This window comes from Lupinus angustifolius, chromosome LG01 (assembly GCF_001865875.1).
Source record: "Lupinus angustifolius cultivar Tanjil chromosome LG01, LupAngTanjil_v1.0, whole genome shotgun sequence".
Taxonomy (NCBI): Eukaryota; Viridiplantae; Streptophyta; class Magnoliopsida; order Fabales; family Fabaceae; genus Lupinus; species Lupinus angustifolius.
In genome coordinates, this window is record NC_032009.1 from 1,453,500 (window position 1) to 1,474,427 (window position 20,928).

The 20,928-nt window shown below is 33.3% G+C and overlaps 5 protein-coding genes across 6 annotated transcripts; 2 read left to right on the forward strand and 3 right to left on the reverse strand.

The window, feature by feature from the left end:
* Nucleotides 128–1,852, reverse strand: LOC109345276 (probable histone H2A variant 3). Its single transcript, XM_019584174.1, has 2 exons — nt 1,583–1,852; nt 128–640 (listed from the first exon to the last, which is right to left on the reverse strand). Exons 1-2 carry the CDS (start codon nt 1,703–1,705, stop codon nt 344–346), a joined length of 420 nt encoding a protein of 139 aa, XP_019439719.1. The 5' UTR covers nt 1,706–1,852; the 3' UTR covers nt 128–343.
* On the reverse strand, nt 2,879–6,499 carry LOC109345268 (serine-threonine kinase receptor-associated protein-like). Its single transcript, XM_019584161.1, has 7 exons — nt 6,103–6,499; nt 5,781–5,916; nt 5,129–5,210; nt 3,980–4,155; nt 3,700–3,837; nt 3,484–3,623; nt 2,879–3,406 (listed from the first exon to the last, which is right to left on the reverse strand). The coding sequence occupies exons 1-7, from the start codon at nt 6,218–6,220 to the stop codon at nt 3,141–3,143; spliced, it is 1,056 nt and encodes a 351-aa protein (XP_019439706.1). The 5' UTR covers nt 6,221–6,499; the 3' UTR covers nt 2,879–3,140.
* On the forward strand, nt 6,877–8,163 carry LOC109345296 (EG45-like domain containing protein). Of its 2 annotated transcripts, XM_019584213.1 has the most exons (3): nt 6,878–7,382; nt 7,479–7,779; nt 7,911–8,163. In XM_019584213.1, exons 1-3 carry the CDS (start codon nt 7,256–7,258, stop codon nt 7,915–7,917), a joined length of 435 nt encoding a protein of 144 aa, XP_019439758.1. In that variant the 5' UTR covers nt 6,878–7,255; the 3' UTR covers nt 7,918–8,163. The 2 variants fall into 2 exon arrangements, with proteins under 2 accessions (XP_019439767.1, XP_019439758.1); XM_019584222.1 differs by lacking the exon at nt 7,911–8,163 and having other exon boundaries at nt 6,877–7,382; nt 7,479–7,887.
* On the forward strand, nt 9,557–12,863 carry LOC109345289. Its single transcript, XM_019584201.1, has 6 exons — nt 9,557–9,955; nt 10,864–10,949; nt 11,049–11,195; nt 11,403–11,526; nt 12,235–12,521; nt 12,628–12,863. Exons 1-6 carry the CDS (start codon nt 9,748–9,750, stop codon nt 12,718–12,720), a joined length of 945 nt encoding a protein of 314 aa, XP_019439746.1. The 5' UTR covers nt 9,557–9,747; the 3' UTR covers nt 12,721–12,863.
* Nucleotides 13,050–18,498, reverse strand: LOC109345282 (potassium channel AKT1-like). Its single transcript, XM_019584188.1, has 11 exons — nt 18,238–18,498; nt 17,003–17,368; nt 16,852–16,909; nt 16,457–16,774; nt 16,119–16,364; nt 15,918–16,016; nt 15,744–15,776; nt 15,457–15,642; nt 14,865–15,059; nt 14,705–14,780; nt 13,050–14,223 (listed from the first exon to the last, which is right to left on the reverse strand). Exons 1-11 carry the CDS (start codon nt 18,402–18,404, stop codon nt 13,304–13,306), a joined length of 2,664 nt encoding a protein of 887 aa, XP_019439733.1. The 5' UTR covers nt 18,405–18,498; the 3' UTR covers nt 13,050–13,303.

Sequence of the window (20,928 nt, forward strand, 5' to 3'; positions counted from 1 at the left end):
CCGATAAGTAAATCTTAATCACTTCCCACTAATGAGAAATATCAACCTGGAACAAGCACGAACCTATTAGAAGAACGGGAAAGAATTCAACTACGAGATGACATATAATGATTCATTTCTTAACATGTAAACTGATGAAACAACAATCCCAATATTAGAAGAAAATAACATTATCTTCGACTAAGATTAGTTCCATAATAAGTTGAGAAACGAAGACCAAGTATGTTCATAATCAACAGCAACTCAACCACAAACAGAAGACCCTACAGTTTAAGCTAGTTTCATAGAACAAATCCACAATTACAAGAGACAAATTTTCCATCCAGCATCATCCATTAGTACTCTACTCCTTGGAAGACTTGTTAATAAGAGACTTGTGAATATGGGGAATTACTCCTCCTCCAGCAATAGTTCCTTTTATCAGGGTATCCAGTTCTTCATCCCCTCGGATTGCAAGCTGTAAATGCCTGGGAGTAATACGCTTAACCTTGAGATCCTTGCTAGCATTCCCAGCAAGCTCCAATACTTCTGCAGTCAGGTACTCCAAGATAGCAGCAGAGTAGACGGCAGCTGTGGCACCCACCCTACCATGAGCTGTGGTTCTTTGCTTCAAAAGCCGGTGGATACGGCCAACTGGGAACTGTAGATTCCATCACAGAAGAAGCTCACATTAGACAAGACCATGCAGCTTGCAGGGTAACTTGCCAGAGGCATAGATAGTCAATTCAGCATTAAGAAAACCAACCATCTCAATTGACATACTTAGCACGATGAACAAATGCTAGAAAATGACAACACAAAAAAATTACACAAGTATAAATTGACTTTTCATTTACTCATTTCGTATAACTTTTTGAAGTTTTACCAAACTAGTGCATTTTCTAAGAAAATGTACTAGTTTGCTAAATTTTCAAAAAATTATAGAGAATAAGTAAATAAAAGTATACACTAGTTGTGTAAATTTTCTGGCAAAACACACTACCAGACTCACATGAAGAAATTAAGTAAACCTATTGAGATTTTTCTACATTTCACCAAACTTCCATAGCTTACATAGTTCATAGTATATAACAGGATGGGCAAAACCTAAAAATAAATAGACAAATAAAAACTTCAAATCTACAATCTTCAATTGACCCCAAACTATCAGATTATATTTAGCATTCCACGAGGCAGTAGTATAAATTGATAAATGATAACAGAGTCAAGATACAAGTCACCATGGGGTTAACTGAAAAAAAATCAATTATACTATCAACTGGAAAATCTAGTGAGGTAAATCGATACCATGTTATACCAGTGAAGCAAATGGAAAGTACTTTTCTGGATACACAAAAAATTGAAAATGCAAGCAAAGTGGAATAACATTATGATGATGAATAATCAATAGTCACAAACCATCTAAAAATTAGTAAAGAGTGGGTGATTTGATTTGTTAGGGAGAGTGTAGCACGCGACTTCAATTTCGAAACCCTAATGTGGTGGCGAGAATCTCATAAATTATTATATCACATAATCGATTTAATCTATGGCGAGAACTAGAAGGAAATGAGATTAATAGAATAGAAGAAAAATGTGAAACCTGAAGGCCGGCACGAGAAGAACGGGAAGTTGGTTTCTTCTTGGTGTCCTTGTCTTTGTTGGCGGCGGCGGCGGCGGCGGAGGCTTTGCCGGTAATCAAACCCTTTGCTCCCTTCCCTGACATCTCTTTTCCCGCCAAAATAATCTTCTAACTTCTCTCTCTCTGGATCAAGATCTAATCTCTCTCTGTGGATCACTCCAATTCCAAACCCTTATCTATTCAACTTCAACAACTAGTACCCTTTTCTACTCTTTCTGAAATTACATTTTCTGCCCCTGCTTCCTTTTTTACCTTTTCTTTTTGCCTACCCTTTTTTTTTAAGTTTTAACCTCCATGATAACAAAAATGGACGCCGTTAAATATATAATCACGGTAAGGTTTTGAAAATAATTGAAGGATTATAAATAAAAATTATTTTAAAATATACAAAATATATATAATCCAGCATCATAACTATTTTAATGGAAGTGTTGTTAAAAAAACGTTTAAGGAAGAAAAATAAGATTTTGTATCTGGAAATATTGGGTTGAAAATGAAGTATATGGAGAAATGCTCAATCCAAATTTCTAATACATTAAATTTAGAGAACAAAATATATACTATAATAATATATGAGTTATAGTCATTGTATCATCCACGGTTTACATTCAATTATTATCGACTCTTTAAAAAAATAATTCAAACAAATGATGAATGATATATTAATTGTGTATAAATTTTTATACTCACAGTATATTACAATCTTAAATTTATGTGAAAACTTTGGTTTTTATGCAATCCATGTTAGTGCGTTTATCATAACAATGTAAAATATAATTAGTGTGAGAAAAATATTATCAAGGTATCCACTCCCTAGCCCAATTATCTGCAGGCCGAAAATGCTCAAATTGACCGGCAATCCATACTTTTTTTTTAGTATCACAGGTATCCTCGCACTAGAGGCAATCTTGTCCGAGCCGGAAACATCCACAGGTATATGGGGCTAACTCTCCCAGCAGATATTTTTTACATCCAAAAGACTCGAACCTTAGACTTTGTTTAAGGGGAATCAATCATGTACCACTTAAAGCCGTTTTTTCTATAATAATGTCTCTTGGACATGCATATCAAGTCATCAGGTAAATCCCATTAGTAAAACAATAGACGTGGGAGTGAGTTATTCCTACTCTAATATGTTTTATCTACAATCCATATTTTTCTTTATATTATTTTGTTCTTTCAATGAAGTTTTCATTTTACCAGCAGTCTAATTATCCTTCTATTCAAGATATTTTTCACACTCAGAATTAGTTACAACTAAATCATAATTGTTATTCAATTTATCAAAGATTGTCTTTGAGAAATTTCACCAAGAGTGAGAAAACATAATGAATCCTCAACGGTAGAGAGGAATTAAGGAGGGCAAACGTAAAACTAAATTCAACTAGCTGGAACAAGCTGGTTTAGTTCAGTAGCCAGTAGGTGCCCAATAAAAAAAAGCTAACATCTATAAATTTGTATAAATCATCACGCACTTGATCTAGGTAGCTCCAAAGTGAGCCATTATTAATTAGCACCATTACTCCACAGCCTCTTCCTTCTCTTTGGATTTCCCCTCATCTGAAATATGAAAATCCTCAATTTTGCTTGAAACCTCATCTGCAGTTACCTTCATCGCCCTTTCGATTGATTCATTTGCAGATAAGGCATCCAGCGATGCATCATGAGACAATGGGCCTGTCTGCCATATTCTGATGGTTCCATCCTCAGATCCTGAGGCATATGATTCTCCTCCAGGAGAGAAACGAACACAATGGACAGGACCATGGTGGCCCTTGTTGCAAGCTGCAGTAAAGATATATCATCAAAATATTTTTATACACAACACAAGAAAATCAAACAATTGATTGTCAATAACTCACCAATCTCATTGCCTGTATGGAAATCGAAAACGTGAACCCACATGTCTTCTCCCCCAGCAATGAACTTGTTCCCGTACTTTGGCTCCAATGAAGCGGATTCCATGGTGGAAGACATATCATAGCTCTTCACCAATCCATAGCTGCAAAACAAAGTAAATAGTTGAACAATAAGAGCAGATCGTGGTAAAGAAATTGACCAACTAACTCGATACTTACTGATTTGCATCCCAAAACTTGACAGTTGAACCATCAACTGTTGTAATATAACGGCCATCCTGACTCACTTCAGCACTTGTCACTGAAGATTTGGTCTCCAATGTCTGGACTATTTTGCCACTCCTCACATCCCATAACCTATGAAATATCAACTAGATTTAGTCCAATATAAATCATCCAATACCAATATACTTCTAAATTAAAACATGAAAGCTAATATACAAAATTTATAACCCAAGAGACAAGCTTTCAGCATCAAATTGCTTGATTGAGTATATACCTGACACCTCCCATATCACTGCAAGAACTCAATATTGTCTGGTCACTATGAAGCCATGCAACAGTTCTGACGGAACCGGGGGATTTATCCACTTCTCTGGGAGGTGCATCAGGCCGATTCAGATCGTAGATTCGAAGAATTTTCTCTACTCCTCCAGTGAGCAAGAGGTGTGTATCCTGCTCCCAGTTGCACAAATATAAATAAATATGAAAAGAGAAGCATTTGTAGGCAAGGGCCAGATAAAGATCAGATATTGATGGTTTTCCCATATTTCAAATAATCTAGAAAAGACAGATAGCATTGAGAAGGAGTTTTCACCAAATATAAAAGATTTCCACAGAAAAGAATTGGTACAGTAAGTATAACTTGTAAGAACTAAGAAAGGATGTAAAGTAAAATGGAAGAAGAAATTGGAGCGAAGAAGAAATTCTAAATTGAAACACATAAAGACATGGTTAAAAATGTAAAACAACATAAAGCAGTCAGATCCTGGGAACTGTGATGAAAGTCGTGAAACGAATCCCCGCTACTTGTAATATTTGGCAATAGGATTCTTGTTTAATAAATTCTAGGCATATGTGTGTTTTAATTCTTCTAAGACTATAGTTCCCTATTCCATGTGTTCTTATATCCAATTGCCTAACTATTCATACTTCTATGCTACCTAAATTGTTTCTCCTTCTACAGGAAGGGACATCAAGAGAAATCAAAGTAGTGAGTATGAAAATAACAACCAAAGTTTTCGAAACCGGAAGGTCTACAAACCAGTAAAGGGAAAGGTTTAAGGCTTTCAAGTTGGACTGTGCCTGAAACAAGGTTATGTGTGTACTTCTGTATTAGATAACTAATGACCATGTATGAATGTAAAAACTATAACATATACGTGTCAAACATACAAGTAAAATTATGAAATGTGTGTGTTATGAACTTATTGATTCAGCTTATATTTACATTTCTTAGCATAGGACTAGAATCTCCATTTATTAAATAACCGGTTCAAAACAAGTTACCGTCTGATGTTGGTTTATGAAACACTGGGCCAAGTGCCTTGATCAAACTGGCCAATGGACTAGTTCCAAGTTAACTCTGTCCAGCCAGCTGCCCAGTTACCTAAACTACGATAACAGCATAATAACATGCCAAATTTACCTCAGAAAAAGCACATGCTCGAACTATGTGCTTATGTTCAAAAGAGTGCAATTCATCTCCTGTTAATGCATCCCAAACTTTCCTGTGCATGACAGCAACAAAGATTTGTCAACTTTTAATCAATGAAATACAATCCAACAATATAATACACTACAATGCTACACTTATGCTGCATTTAAAACACCTGCATTGCATGTAACACACAATACTTAAACAAAGGCAAATAAAAGAGTGATTCATATTGTTAGTCCAAAACAAGGTAATGCACAAGTCACCATCAACTTTCTGAATTCACAAAAAAAAAATAGAGATAGACATGACAAGGATAACCAATCTTCCAATGCTGCTGATCGACACAAGAATAATTCAACATAACTGTCAAAACCCATGATCAGATTCCTGAAGTAATGATAAGCCAATTACATGATGTAGATTGTAGGACACCAACAGTGTGTGCAAGAGGAAATGCACAGTTTCCTTTTGCTAATGATAAGCCAATTACATGATGTACATTGAATCAACCTAAATAAACAGTTTCCTTTTGCTAAGAAATGTCACAATAATCTAAAAAACACAGCTAGCAACACTAAAAAAATTCATAGGGCAATGATTGAGCTTAACAGTGAAAAAAGCTAAAAAAGGAATGGCATACGTTGAGAAATCAGCAGAAGCCGATGCAGCACGTAAGGCATTGGTATCCAAGCAGCAACTCCATACAGCACCTTTGTGGCCTTGAAATGTTCCAATCCAATCCCCAGTCTCTCCATTTCTTAACATAGGACTAGAATCTAAACACAAATCAAAACAATACTCACATATCACACTATCTTTCTTCAATGTATGATATAACAAAATCATAGAACCAAAGCAAGTATGTCGCTACAGAAATGCTACAATATCCTATAATAGTTTGTTAAAGTAACAAGTAATGAATTATCATTGATATGAATTTTGGAATCAAAGTGTAAATATACCTTTGCTTGCGCTGATGAGGAAGAAACCATCGGGTGTAACGGGACTGTAGAAGAGATCAACCACTGGGCGAGAGTGACCGTGGCACACAAGCGGAACCGCGATTTTTTTCTTCTCCATTCTCCAAAACGATGTAATGATTTATACTACTAGTTCCTCGATCCTAGTTTATAGACGAAGATTAAAATGTATTTGTTGTTTTTTGTATGCGAGATTAGACGAACCCTAAATCAATGATTGAGAAACGAATCGGTGTAGAGTGAATAATGAAAAGTATAATGGTTATTGAATAGAGATTGTTGAAATTGATTTATTAAAAATAAGTTGAGCGAAACAGAGATATTGAGATTAGTTGAGGGAATGCGACAATAAAAGGCTCTTGAATTTTCGATCCTAATTTAGATCGAATAGAAAGAAAGAGCAATTGTTGAAAAGCTAATAAAGAAGAAGAAGAAGAATAAAATTAAAATGGTAAAGAAGGGGAAGAGGAAGAACGAGTGCACTACTACTGTGTTTGGGATAGGGCAGAGACACTGGATCTTGCAAGACACAAATCTTAAAGCATCAATCAATTATCTTATCCTCGGACCTAATGTTTTGAACTTAATTAAATGATGATGACTATTATACATAAGATAATGCCACATTACCGGATCTTTTTGTCACAAATTTTATATTATTTCACTTATTTTTTATTGATCAGAAAAATAAAACATAAATTAAATTTATGTTAATTTTAATGGTAATATGAAGTGATACATAGATGTATTCCACCTTTGTTCCCTTCATTATTGAATCAATCAAGAAAGGGCACTGTTGTGTAATTAATTTGAACTAAATTATACAACACTACTAGTCAATGTTCTAATAATGGTGGGACATGGGGAAGGTACCCATTGAGATTCTTCATGGTCCTAAACTTAATTTCCTTCACTCCACAAGTGTTCCTTATTCCATGATACTTCTATTATCTTAATCAATTAGAGCTAACTCAAGCGCGTTCTAGTTGGTCACGTAGGACCATTCCAAAATTCAAACCAAACATCCTTGACTTCAATTGAAAGTGTGAACGCAAGAATAAAAGAAACAAAAAGCTTAATAAAAGAACAACATCTTCTACCTTCCCTAACTCATAAATCCTACCCATCTTCAAAGATGCCATCAATAACACTTAGAGGGTTATCATCGTCATTCTTCATTACTTTCATAGTTGTTTTTCACTTTTCTTTCCCTTGCCACGGTGACGTTGGTACTGCTTCTCGTTACTCACCTCCATATATACGTAAGTATAACATGTGTACTATTTTGTTTTGTTTTAATAACATTTTGATAAAACATGATTAAATATAACATATGTCATGTTAAATATGACGTGTAGCATCGGGTTGTTATGGCAGCGACGCCACAGAGTTTCCGTCAAGCAATCTTTTTGCGGCGGCGGGAGATGGAATATGGGATAATGGAGCTGCATGTGGTAGGGAATATATAGTGAGGTGTATAAGTGCAGAGGAACCAAGAACTTGCATTCCAAACCAAAGCATTCAGATTAAGATTGTTGATTACGTTGATTCTGCAGTTTCACTTCCTTCAATTAATGGAACTACTATGGTTCTTTCTGATATGACATTTGGAACTATTGCTAATACATCTGCCACATTCATCAATATTGAATTTCAGCAGTAATATATACTAATTAATATCTTGCTCCACTTTCTCACTCATTTAAACAAAAATCTAAATGATAACGAGATTCAATATAATTGCTATTTTTATACAAATTGATTGTATGCAATTTAATATCTCTGTGCAGGTTATAATCTATATATTGATATACAAATTTTGGTGTCGTGGCTTGTGTGTTGGAGAATGAAGCTGAATTGGTGCCAACAGTGTTATTCATCAAAAGAGGGTAAATGGATAAGATCCACCATGAAGGTACCTTTGTTGTATTTGGAGTGAGGGGTTCAATTATTATGAAAATGTATAAACCTTATGCAAATTTTGTCAGTTTTTAGTTTATGTTTAATTATTTTTAATGTTGCAATATACAAATTAGAAATATAATTAATATATGAATGTAATATTTATATACTATTAGTGTAAAGATTTATACTTATTTATTATATTATATTTATCATTTGTTTGTGATACTTTGTTTGAAAAGTTAATAATAATTAGATACGAATGAAATGTATTAACTATCCTTCAGAGAAGAAGTGGTAGTTGATGTTATTTTGTTGTAGTTTTGGAATTTTCTGACAGCCTGCGTCAGTATGTACTATCTAGGCTCTATTGAATCCAATTCCAAATAAAATTCAACCCTGACTTTCAGGCTTTGAGTGGATATTTTTAGCCCGTAATTGAGGCCATGTCTAGTGGTCATTGATGTGAATGCAAATATAAAACCAGTTCTGAATTAAAATTAAATATAACTTAGTTTTAATTTTCTATTCCTCCAATATTTTCAGAGTGGTTCTCTAAATTATATCCCTTATCTAATGTTTGGTATAAATTGGGGAAGGGCGTGTGACAGACTGAGATGAGTTAAATATGTCTCTCACCTGTCCTAAATATTGATTAAATCAGTTTTTAAACTAGAACATATTCCTAATTAGGATGGGATACGTGTGAGACGGAACCGAAATAAGGCAAGTCAAGATAAGGACGAGTTCGGATTGAAAAATGACAAAATGATAAACGTAGATTTTCTTTTCTCAAATCTTTAAGTATGTTCAATCATAACTATCACAATCTGTATATAAGCTCAATTAAAATCTGCATCCACATACATCAGTATATAAACTATAAACTGTAACTTGCATCATTCAAGCTAAAAACTATCACAATCACGTCACTGAAAATTATAAAAAACATTAAAAATTTCATAACAATTTAAACTGTTAAGTGTCAATATAAGCTGAAGTGTTCTTGTAAATAGTAAAAAAAGATAAGAAATAAAGATCATATGATAATTGATATGAATATGTTATATGTACCTAGAAGTATTTGAGTTATATAAAATGAACATAACGAATATTGATATGTATTTATTCAACTATTTATTCTACTAAGTATAATTCATAAGTAATAAGTCCAGTTTATGCTACACCATTACAAAGTGGACCCATTATTTATACCAACTCTAACTTAGTCTTTCCATTATTTAAAAGAAGTCTAAGTTAACCTTTTTACATATCTATAGCAGGATATCCCAGAAAAGTTAAATACTTATATTCTTTTATGAGCATATCTTATATATAATTAAAATTTGACAAATTTTCTTAAAAAATAATTTATATTTTGTTTTTTATTTATTTCTTGTCAATTACTTTATAGACAGTTAACAAAATATGATAGATAATCTTATTTTGTAAATTAAAAATGACATAGATATTTTTATTTTTTATATTATAATAGAATAGAAAATGACAAGATACAGAATATAATATAGAATTATAGATGATGGCGTTCTTTTATTGTTATCATCACAAATATTCCACAGGATTCAGGAATTTCTGATTCATCCACAAACCCTTCTCAATTTCAATTTAATTTCATTGACCCTTTTCTCATCCCCAAAGGATTGAAATTGAATTCAAACCTAGAATTGATACTTGATTCGAAAGTATTCAACCATTCTTTGATCAATGAAAGGGGAAGTGCAGCTTCAGCCACCACAAATTGTGCAAAACCCTAGTAGAGATTCCGATCCTTTACTCGAAAATCAAGAGGAGGAGGAAGAGGAGCGTGAATCCCCTGCAGCAACCTCCACTGAGATTAAGGATGAGGATGAGGATGTTGAGGCTGGTTTACTCCCTTCTTGTCGAATTTGTCTCGAAAGCGATTCTGACCCAGGTCAAATTTCTCCATAAAGTTTTCAATTTTATGCCTATTTGTTTCGATTGTTAACTTGTGAATTATGGGTATTTCATTCTTAGGCAATTTAGTTTTTTATTTGAGTTATCAACTAAGGACTTCATAATGTAAAATTTTGTTTGAACCATGGGTTATACAGAGAAAACAAGATTGCTATATGTTTCCTTCAAATATAAGCCATTATAGCGGTGTCTGTCACCATTAGTATATATATGGGACTTTTTTATCAGATGCTGTTTTTCTGGTATTATTCCTTTATGAATGTTATTTTTAGTACCTGAAATTGGTCTCTGTTGTGGCTTTGATTTTGTACATTACGAAATCGATGTTAAGTAACTGTCAACCTCACATAAAATTTTGCTGGTGTTCTGCATTTGATGTTTGTATTTCGATACTGACTATTCTACTCACTTAAGAGCGAACAATGGAGTATGGAGGATGAAACTTGAAAGCTTAGTTCTTTCAGTAGTGTCTTTCATAATGCTTGAAAATATTTTTATTCTATTTTGTATTTGTTGATGAAAGGAAATTATTACCTTTCATATGCCGAATGTTTTCAACATCTTGTCACCTATGTTTAACCGACATCATTGCATTATCTATGTTGAGACCTCTCAGTTTCAGCACCAAATCAATCATGTGATTATAAGAAGGCTGATTATCTCATGTTTTAAGCAAAAATGGTTTCAGCGCAAATGATGATTAACTTTTCTCTCATCGAGGCTGGGGCGTTGTTTACCATGCCAGCATGCCACATAGTTTTCTTCAATTTGTTAGATAAATGCTATGTGATGTTACTATGCTGTGTGATGTTACTAAACATCAATACAAATAACTTTGGTGGTTCTACTTTCCTACAACCTAACAGTAATTGTTTGATTTTTCAGAGGATGAATTGATATCTCCATGCATGTGCAAAGGTACTCAGCAATTTGTCCATCGTTCATGTCTTGATCACTGGCGCTCAGTGAAAGTATGTATTTTGACTCTGGTCATCATGTGTAGTTTCAACTGCTAGTCTTAACTGGCTGAGATCAAATTAATATTTGGTGGATTTTTTTTTGCTTCATAGGAAGGATTTGCCTTCTCACACTGCACCACTTGCAAAGCCCAATTTCATCTTAGAGTTGAATCGTTTGAGGATAACTCATGGCGTAAAGTAAAGTTCAGACTTTTTGTTGCAAGGGATGTTTTCCTTGTTTTTGTGGCTGTACAAACTGTGAGTATTATTAATTTACCATCCTTTCTTATTGAATGATGATATGTTCACTGGTATTATTAATCCCATTGCGACGGATCTACTTTTCTTTTTAGCATATACTTTTGTACTGTATAATATTTATTTGGGAGTTTATCTGAGCTACACTCTTTTACAGGGGAAAAGCCTTGACAAAAGTTATTTACATGTATCAATTTGGTTTGCCAGGTGATTGCTGCTATCGGTGGCTTTGCTTACATCATGGACAAAGATGGGAACTTCAGGAACTCTTTTGACGATGGTTGGGATAGGATACTGTCAAGACACCCGATTCCATTTTATTACTGTATTGGTAAGATATTGCTACTGGAGTTATTAGCTTTTATCCACTGGCTTAAATTCATCTGCATTTGTGTTCTTTGTGCCATGAAAGTTTTCCGAAATTAGAGAACCATATTTCTACATATCATCTGAGGCATTTCTAATCTGCTTTGATACTTTCCTCGTCCTCAATATTTAATGTTACCTCACATATTGCAAGTAGGTTATTGGCCACCGTGTATCTAAATGGGATCCAGATATTCTCATGGTGCACTATAATCATGTTGACTAGAAAAGGATAGATAACCAGACACTTATATTTCATTACAAAATAGCGCAGCCTAGTGCACGAGGCTCCCACCTAATGGGGTGTGATGTTTTATTACAATTAGATCAAAAGATCACTAACATGAGACAATTCAAATCCATCAGGAAAATCATTACTTTAATATGGGGGAAAAATACAAATCCGTCCAACTTTTATAATTTTCGGTGAGGGAAAAACATACGCATTATGATTGAAAGTTATTTATTGCGTGAGGTACTCTTCACCTTTTTTAGCATGGTTCTTAAACAGTTCACCTTGTAATTTATCAAAGACGTTAATTATCTGCACAAGGTCATTCATGGGAACTATTTTGACATTGAGCATCCTTGAGGGTTATAATTGTTTGAAAACTCGGTTCTGCTTTCTTTTCGTCTCTCTTTCTATCTTTGATGGTTTTTATTCATGTACCAGGAGTGCTGTCGTTCTTTGTACTGATTGGATTTTTTGGTCTCATACTGCATTGTTCCTCCCTCAATAACAATGACCCCAGAATGGCTGGTTGTCAGAATTGTTGTTATGGATGGGGCATCTTGGACTGTTTTCCGGCATCAATGGAGGCGTGCTTTGCCCTTGTGGTTGTTTTCGTTGTCATCTTTGCAATTCTCGGTATAGCATATGGTTTCCTTGCTACCACCATGGCCATTCAAAGAATCTGGCAGAGGCATTACCATATCCTCACCAAGCGGGAGCTTACAAAGGTAATGTCTAGATTATATATTAGATGTCAATGATATGGATTAATTTCCATAATATCTATTTGGCCTGAAACTTTCTGACACATTCATGTTACTTTAATTATTACAGGAATACATAGTAGAGGATCTTGGTGGCAGTTATTCCCCACCAAAGTTGGACCCAGAACATGAAGCTCGCTTGAAAATGCTTAACCTTTTGTGATTCACAATATGTAAAAGTGTGTTGTTGGAATGTGAAGATAATTGTTGAGCTGTTACTTTATTTGACAGTTGCAAAATCTGTATGTTTGGCAACTTTATTTGCAAGCTTGGAAATGGTTTTTATATAATCCTTTTTTAATAATCTGGACCCTCACTAGATTCTGTACACTGCAACTATTACTCCTGGAATAGAAAATGATTAAAATATATGCTGTTATTTGTCCAAAGAACAATTGTATGCATGGAAATTGCCTCCTTCCAAATTGATGGTATTTGTTAACTTGAAGTTGGTTAAGTATTCTGTCAAGCAACTACAAGAAAAAAAATGGTAAAGGAAACGGGGGAACCTACTTAGTGGTTGTTCCCCATTTACTCTGATACTGTGTTACAATAAAAAGATACATTAGCTCACCTCACTAATAAAAAAATATAAGTGTACCAAGTGTATAATACTCTATATTTTTATTAAAAACAACTCACCTAAGTTTTATACAATTGACTAATTGAGAAAATGAAACTTTGATTAGAGAGAAAATAAAAAAAATAAAAAAATAAAAAATCAAAGGAAAAATTATTCATTTATGCTATAGAAGCTCGCTGTTTGTGGGTGTTGGAGAATTGGACTTGTGCATCCCATCATCAGCACTGACAAAAACAAGATGGTCACCATCTCTGATAACCTCTATATCTTCAATTTCAGCCCCATCTTTGCAAATAACCTTAGCAGGAAAGATACCAAATTTCTTGGCACCAATCTCAAGTAGCTCCTTAAAGTTTCCTGGTAGTAACATAAGCTTCCCAGCAACCTCACCCTTCTCAGGGCAACTAATTGTTACTCTAATTGAACTTGCTCTACTATTCATACCATTGTTTGCAGCATTATCACTATCAGTATTAAAAGGGAAAAGCAAGTTATTTTTCCCTTTGTGAGCTGCTGACATTATCCCAAAGAGTGAGTTATGGAAGTTATTGTTCCTACGCCTTGGACGGCTTTGGCTCCAAGACCCGTTTGTTCCGTGAAATGATGCATCATGGGGCATAGGTATTGTTGGCTCACTTGTAAATCTCCCAAGGTACCTGACCTTACTTCGGTTCTCAGGAATAGCAGCAAAAGACTGAGACTTAGGCTCCCCAGTGGACTCAAAAATGGCTTTAATATCTACTTGTCCTTGTTGGTCTGCTAGGGCTCTTGGAGTCCAACCATGCATGTCTGCTTTGTCAATGGCAGCTCCATGTTCCAAAAGGAATTTGACAATCTCGACATTGTCTTCGGACACTGCAACATGCAGAGCTGTGGTCCCTGTGGAGCTATTAGGGAGTGTGATATCTCCTCCATGGTGCATTATGCCCTTGAGCAAGTTGAGGTTGTTCTGTTCAACGGCAGTGCATGCAAATTGACCTATGTCACCATGTTTCAAATCTGCTCCATTTTCTACTAGCACATTGCTCACTGATTCATGTCCACCAAGTATAGCCTCCCAGAGTGGTATATTACCATCAGAATCTGCATAGGAACTAAGCAAGTTAATGCCATGGAGTTATTAAAGGGACAAATTATAATTTAAGCATGGCATGCCTTTATTGGGAAAGAGGAATTGGACAAGTCTGGATAAGGGAGGCACATGACCCTAACATGTTTTTGGTTTACAATCAGTAGGTTGCTGATTATTATTTCATAGCAAGCACTTTTTTAATTCTATTTTGCTTTTATTTTCCATCTCTCTGAGACTCAAGAGACACTATTTAAGGCAAGTGACAAAATAATATGATGATAGTCAACATAAGGATTAATCATATATAAGTTCATTAACATTACACAAAAATATGAAATACAGGATCGATGTTATTGTCTGGTTTTATAAGATTGTATTACACTGTAACAAAGATTTGAGGAACTAAAAGAATAAAAGGCAAGATAAAAAACAAGAGAAATTAATAGAATTGTTTTTTCCTAAAGAACAAGCTAGAGGGAAAGAAATATCTACCTCTAACGTTAGGATCAGCCCCATAATCCAACAGAAGCAAGACACAGTTCTCATTTCCTTTGGATGCTGCTATATGCTGATTTCACAGTAGGATTAAATCAGCACCATATAGTAAAAAAATTAAGAACCAAAAAGATCAAAGGCAGAATTGTCCACCCACCAAAGCTGTCCTTCCATTGTTATCGGATTCATTTGGATTCAAACCCCGCTTTAACAATTGATGTAGCAAGACGTCATCTCCTCTTACAGCTGCAAAACAAAGACTCACAGGTAGGTCCATCCTTCCAAGGGCTAACATGTTCTCAGTCTCCATCAAAACACCATCCATGATTGGGTCGTTGAGATCTTTCAAATGCTGTTCCGTGTCACCATCAAAGTCCACATAGATAAAATCAGTGTGTGCTAGTTTGGATGTATTGGTAAAAAATAAAAATATTTCTTTTCGAAGTACTCATGTTTTACTGTGTTGGTCATTAAAAAAACTGAAGCAGTTATCTAGATTTTGTCCTTGTGGATATATTTTTATAACATGGAGAAAAGTTGATCAATTTTTTTTGTTTTTTTTTTAATATTCAATCCTAGCATAGATGCATGCAGACTTATCCTGTGACTATCACAGCCAATAGGTCACCAGTCCACTCACCAGGCATGTACTATTTTCATCTTATTATGTAAGAAAAGCTAAGTTAGAGAAATATTTTTCTGAATATTTATTGTCAGTATGCAATGAGTGCTTTATATGTTATGCTTACCTGAAGCAAATTATTAATGATTATGGTTCCATCTCCAACATTGGCTTGTATAATATTCAAGAATGTAGTACGGTTCAGCCTGAGCAGCTGGCTTAATCTCTTCGTTCGGACAGTGAAGAGTTGTGGCTTATAGCAAAGCACACCAATCTCACCACAAAGATCACCTGTTTTTGCCTCTCTCACAATCTGCAATCATTGAACAACATTTGGGTTCATAATTTAATATCGTAGGTTTGAGAACTTATTCTTATGATCATCATCTATCGTACATAAGTAATTAAACTTACATGTTCGACCCCATTTCTATAAACCACCAAGTCCTGTGAAGTAATCAAGGCATTAGTAAATCACATTTTACAATACTGTTTTGAAAAAAATAAAAATCATCATATTTAAGACAATAAAATTCTGTTAAAAATTTGAAATGCAAAAATTAGAGTGTTAAAAAGAAGGACAATTACCACTGCTCCAGTTACTAATATATAAAAATCAGTGGGGGCTTCATTCTGCAAGATGACATCTTCTTTGGGAGGGAAATACTCAGCTTTCATCTCAGAGACCTTTCAAGTTGAATCAAACAATGCGCAACCCCTTAGTTCAAATTAAAGATAAAAAGGTATCTTACAGTCAATAATAAGCCAAGACAAAATTGTTCAAATTACCAATTGAAACAGTAAGTCATTAGAAACCCCACGAAACAAGTAGACTTTATCCACCAATGAATAAAAAAGATAATGTGAAATGCTTGATATTATAGCTTTAGGAAGCGAATCAAGGGTCTCTTGCTGCTGCAACCCCTCCGAGTCTGTTCTAAACTTCAAACACAAATGAGCAAGCATCTGGTCTTGCAAACGGGCAGGCAATTGATTTCTTTGGGCAAAACTTGATGCAGCCTGTATGGTATCTCTCTGAAAATTCATATATAAAGGAACATAAGAGTTTTACAACTTGGTAAAAAAGTCTAACAAATTCTTCATTCATAACAATATAATTTACTTACAAATTTTCTGGTTCTACTTGTGCCATGTACGACTAGGTTGGTCATATTACCAATCAAATATGCTGTTAGTCCAAGATTGAAGAGCATATAAAAGATGTCAAAGATCATTTCTCTTGAGTTCACCGGATGCAAATCTCCATAGCCAACGGTTGTTAAAGTGGTAATAGACCAGTAAATGGATGTCACATATCTGGTCCACAAGCTCTGCTGAAGAAAATTGTCCATTACTGCCCCAATCCATGTCCTTTTGGGATCATGATAGCGTGCAGCAATAAGATAATAAAAGCATCCAGCACAATGAACAGCAAAAAGGGTAACCTATAGAGATTACTCAATATTAGTACATCAAACTTTTATGAAATCAATTATTCAACTTGGTAGGTTTAGAAACTTACACAGATAAGCTTGGCACACCTAACCCAGAAATAGTTGAAGTTTCTGTCCTTCTCCAACCTGTTCAAAAACACATCTTTTGTTATACTTATATGCTACATAACTAATAAAAAAACTATGCATAGCATTTGACTAGAAAGCTCTCAATCATACCGAGAAAACAAAGCACTAACTCTTCGAAGACGCCAAAGCCGGAGCATATTGAATAAGCCATAGGATTGGAGAGGTTTAGGTGATATCTTTTCAATAAGCTCGGAAGGAATGCTAGAGATAACATCAAAGGCAAACCAAGTTCTTGTATATTTCCAAGCTATCTGTTTTGGATTATCGACAAACAAATAGGTAGTTTTGTCGAGGTAAGCAACAAAGAAGGTGAGAATTATATCCACGGCAAAGAAACCATTCACAATATTATCAGTAATGGATAGTGGTGCTTTTGGTTTCTTAAGGAATCCAAATTCAAATGGAGATACCCAAGCTGTGTACACCACTAGAGTAATAAGGAAAGTTTCCCATACCCTGCAAAATCCAACAAATTATATTAACAGCACTCATTTGGCTTTACCTATTTTTACACATTAAACAGAAAGGGTTTAAAAAAAGATAAACTTTTCCACAAAACTTAACTTGAAGTTAAAGATCAAATACAAATGAGGTAATATGGAATTATCTCATTGACACTATTGAGTGGTGTCAAAATCAAATTCTTCTTCTATTGCATGTGTCATTACCACCAACCCCTGGTTGTTTCTAACACAAGGAAACAAAGTCAAACTTTAAAGGAGGCTCTAACTTGTCACAAAATGTCCGTGTTCGTGATTATTCTTTTCAACGTGTATGGAGGATAACGAAAGGTATCTTTTTTTGAAAAGCTATGGTTTTAAACTTTTAACTTTTAGCTTTTTAGGATCGGTTAGAATTTAGATTTTGATAAAAGATAAATCCAAATAGAAGAACCTTATTTTTCTCTTCTCAGAAAGCCAAAGTGGTGAAACTCTTATTATTAGAAAATAAACAAATATTTGAAACACGTAAATGACAATGAAAGGAATCAAAATTTGCCTCTTCAAGTAATCATAACTCTGAAAGAAACATAGTCCATAAGAAATACATGACTCTTGAACTAGATAAGACGGAAACTGAAGAATACAACAAGTAACTAACAGCGAAATATTAGCATATATACAAAATAATAATAAACAAAGTTTTAATTCTGGATCGGCGACTGCTATAACCCGAACCCCGAAATACTAATAACCGCAATTTAAAACAAATCGATAACAAGTAAAAAAAAAATAATATAAAAAAGTGATGATCAAAATTTGAAGGCATTGATAGAGGAAGTGTAATAAGAAAAGGAGTTGAAAAGAAGAAGGGGAAGAAGGAACCTGTAATGGTTATTATAAGGGGAAATTATGAAGCGTCTGAGTTGGAGTCTGCGACTACTTCTGGCACCGAGAGCAGGTAAAATACCGGTGGAGAGACTATATTGACTACCATCTCTTGAGAGTTGTTCAAGCTCTGGGTCACCGCACATGGAAATAGGCACCACCATTGTTATTCTCTGCTAATGTGTGAATCCTTCAACTAACAACTACGCAGTTTTGATGCCTGCCATGTTCATTGATTCATGAAGCGGTTCTCAATATCTGTGCGTCTTTTCTGAGTAATAATGGCAATACCTTCAACCCACTCAAGCCCTTTATATATATATATATATATATATAAAAAAGAAGCATATCTACCATACTATACAGTGTGTTATTTTGTATATCGGTTATTGTAATTAATTTAAAAATGTATTTAATTTAAAATTTTAATAATTAAATATTTTTTTGAATAATGAATGCTTAATATTTGGTCAATCACATACACTCTTTGTCAAATAAAAGTCAATTTCAAAACAGTATTACTTGGTCAATCCTCCGGATATTGATTTTGAATATAATAATTGAATAATAATGAACTCGAAATTACTCCGAGTGAAACTTATTCCCGGAAGCATTAATTTCTTATACAAAAAGTTGAAGAGATATTATTGATAGTATTAAAAAATTAACATATCTTAAAGAATTTATTTATTTTTGTACTAATAAATACATTTATTTTTATTTTTTTGAGTAAAAAATTAATTTTATTTTTATATGTGTAGGTGTCTCTAGTAACAAATTTGGACCTAATTTTATTTTTTAAATGTACCAAGCATGATAATAATCATAAGAGGAGGACCTTTGACTCCCGTGAGTAAGGATTCTATTATTTTACTATTTATCTTTTTTTAATCTAAAGTTGATTATCAGGCCTGTCACTATTACTTATTTTCTTAGAAAAACTTTTGATATTTTTATCACTTTATATTCATAAGAAGATGATATTTTAATCATTAAATGAAAAAAACTCCTCTCTCCATATGACCCTATTTTATAGAACTCGGTATCAACTCTACTTTTTTTGCTCTAAGTACTTCGCAGTCGTCTTTACTTCATTTGAGAATTTCCCTCTTTATTTCACTATGGTAGGAGTAAATGTTGTAAAATTTTCATATCTTTTAATCTTTTTGATATTTTAGAAAAGAGGGATCAATAAGTTACAAAACTTAATCCATATCTTAGTCGTAATTAAAGGGAAATTCAATAATTGAATAGATTTAAATCATTGGATATTCCTATAATTAATTGCTAAAATGTGGATTAAGTTTTTTAAATTTATTCTCAAAGCAAATGAAACCCCTATCATTAAAAAATTATATATTTTTTTATATTTTATGTAATGATTTCTTAAATTATGTAGAAAACCTTAAACATAAAAAATGTGGAATTGAAAAGACTATTTCTTCATCATTTGTCTATTTAAATGGAATGTTTTTACATATTTAGTATCATGATTATGGAGGTTTAATAGAATAATTTGTTTTCCTAAAAGGTTGTGTGATCTGATTTTTTTTGAAAAATACATTTAACTTAAAAATTAAGAGTGTTATATTTATACGCTGATAGTGTAAAAATTTATACACAGTTGACTATTTTCCACCATTTATTTGAATTACTTTTATTTAAGAATCAATGTTAATCGAAAATAAATGATGAATGGTACACTGATTATGTAAAAATACTTAAACTATAAATGTATACATATTTTTCTCAAAAGTTAAATGTATTAGGCAATAAATATATTATTAATCTAGTATAATTGGTTGATAATTAAATATAATGATTTCATTGATGAATCCATGTGGCAAATATGTAAAAAACTTTATTGTTACAACTAAAACTTATCTCAATGATATTTTCCCATCTAAATACAACTGATCTTGAAAACATCTATTGTTTATCGGTTTACACATTAATGAATAAAATAAAACACACTATATTGGAAAACATGTTTCTAAACTTTATTGTATTTGAATATACTGTATTTTAAGCCAAAATGCTTATCTTGGATGCTTTACATAATATCCTAAAATAATTATTTATAGATTACAAAAATATTAACTATGCATTTATAAGTGACACATTCTTAAAAATTTTGAAGTTATATTTTTAATGCAATATTTATAGTTTTGAAATTAGAATACTTGTTACCATGCCTCTTAAGAATATATAATCGTTTGACAAACTTTTAAGTTATCTCTTGCTAAATGGACAATATTTTTATCAATTCATTTTTTTCAAAAGGGTAGATGCATAAGAAATCTTATAAATGGAAGAACAAATCAAAACACAGTTTCAGATAATTAAAGTTGAAAATGTTCACATTTTATTATGCGGTGATTTAATTTAATTTAATCAACTAAATTGGTTCAGCTAATACTAATTTTATTAATTTAACCCCACATAATTTATTTTCAAATAGTCTTTGTCAATTGTCATGTTAGCTAAGGTGGGTGCTGTTGGTGGAGAAAAAAACTATATGAATTAAAACCTTTCAAATCCTAACTTCCGAGTTAATGTTATGAAGTATGATGTTCAACAAATCGAAGTAAGAGTAATAGTAACTACACGACACAATCAAAAAATATATGTAGATTAATCTAAGAATATTCATGTATTATAAAATATTAAAATTGCAAACTATATGAG

Coding starts and splice junctions, on each gene's coding strand:
- LOC109345296 (XM_019584213.1), top strand. CDS start 7,256: ATGCCATCAATAACACTTAGAGGGTTATCATCGTCATTCTTCATTACT. Junction 7,383..7,478: donor TTACTCACCTCCATATATAC/GTAAGTATAACA, acceptor TATGACGTGTAG/CATCGGGTTGTTATGGCAGC.
- LOC109345282 (XM_019584188.1), bottom strand. CDS start 18,404: ATGGTGGTGCCTATTTCCATGTGCGGTGACCCAGAGCTTGAACAACTC. Junction 16,910..17,002: donor GTTAGTGCTTTGTTTTCTCG/GTATGATTGAGA, acceptor GTTTTTGAACAG/GTTGGAGAAGGACAGAAACT. Junction 16,017..16,118: donor ATGACTTACTGTTTCAATTG/GTAATTTGAACA, acceptor TCAACTTGAAAG/GTCTCTGAGATGAAAGCTGA.
- LOC109345268 (XM_019584161.1), bottom strand. CDS start 6,220: ATGGAGAAGAAAAAAATCGCGGTTCCGCTTGTGTGCCACGGTCACTCT. Junction 4,156..5,128: donor GAGCATGTGCTTTTTCTGAG/GTAAATTTGGCA, acceptor AACTGGGAGCAG/GATACACACCTCTTGCTCAC. Junction 3,407..3,483: donor CCATACAGGCAATGAGATTG/GTGAGTTATTGA, acceptor TCTTTACTGCAG/CTTGCAACAAGGGCCACCAT.
- LOC109345289 (XM_019584201.1), top strand. CDS start 9,748: ATGAAAGGGGAAGTGCAGCTTCAGCCACCACAAATTGTGCAAAACCCT. Junction 9,956..10,863: donor CGAAAGCGATTCTGACCCAG/GTCAAATTTCTC, acceptor TTGATTTTTCAG/AGGATGAATTGATATCTCCA. Junction 12,522..12,627: donor CCAAGCGGGAGCTTACAAAG/GTAATGTCTAGA, acceptor TAATTATTACAG/GAATACATAGTAGAGGATCT.
- LOC109345276 (XM_019584174.1), bottom strand. CDS start 1,705: ATGTCAGGGAAGGGAGCAAAGGGTTTGATTACCGGCAAAGCCTCCGCC. Junction 641..1,582: donor CTTCTCGTGCCGGCCTTCAG/GTTTCACATTTT, acceptor TGGAATCTACAG/TTCCCAGTTGGCCGTATCCA.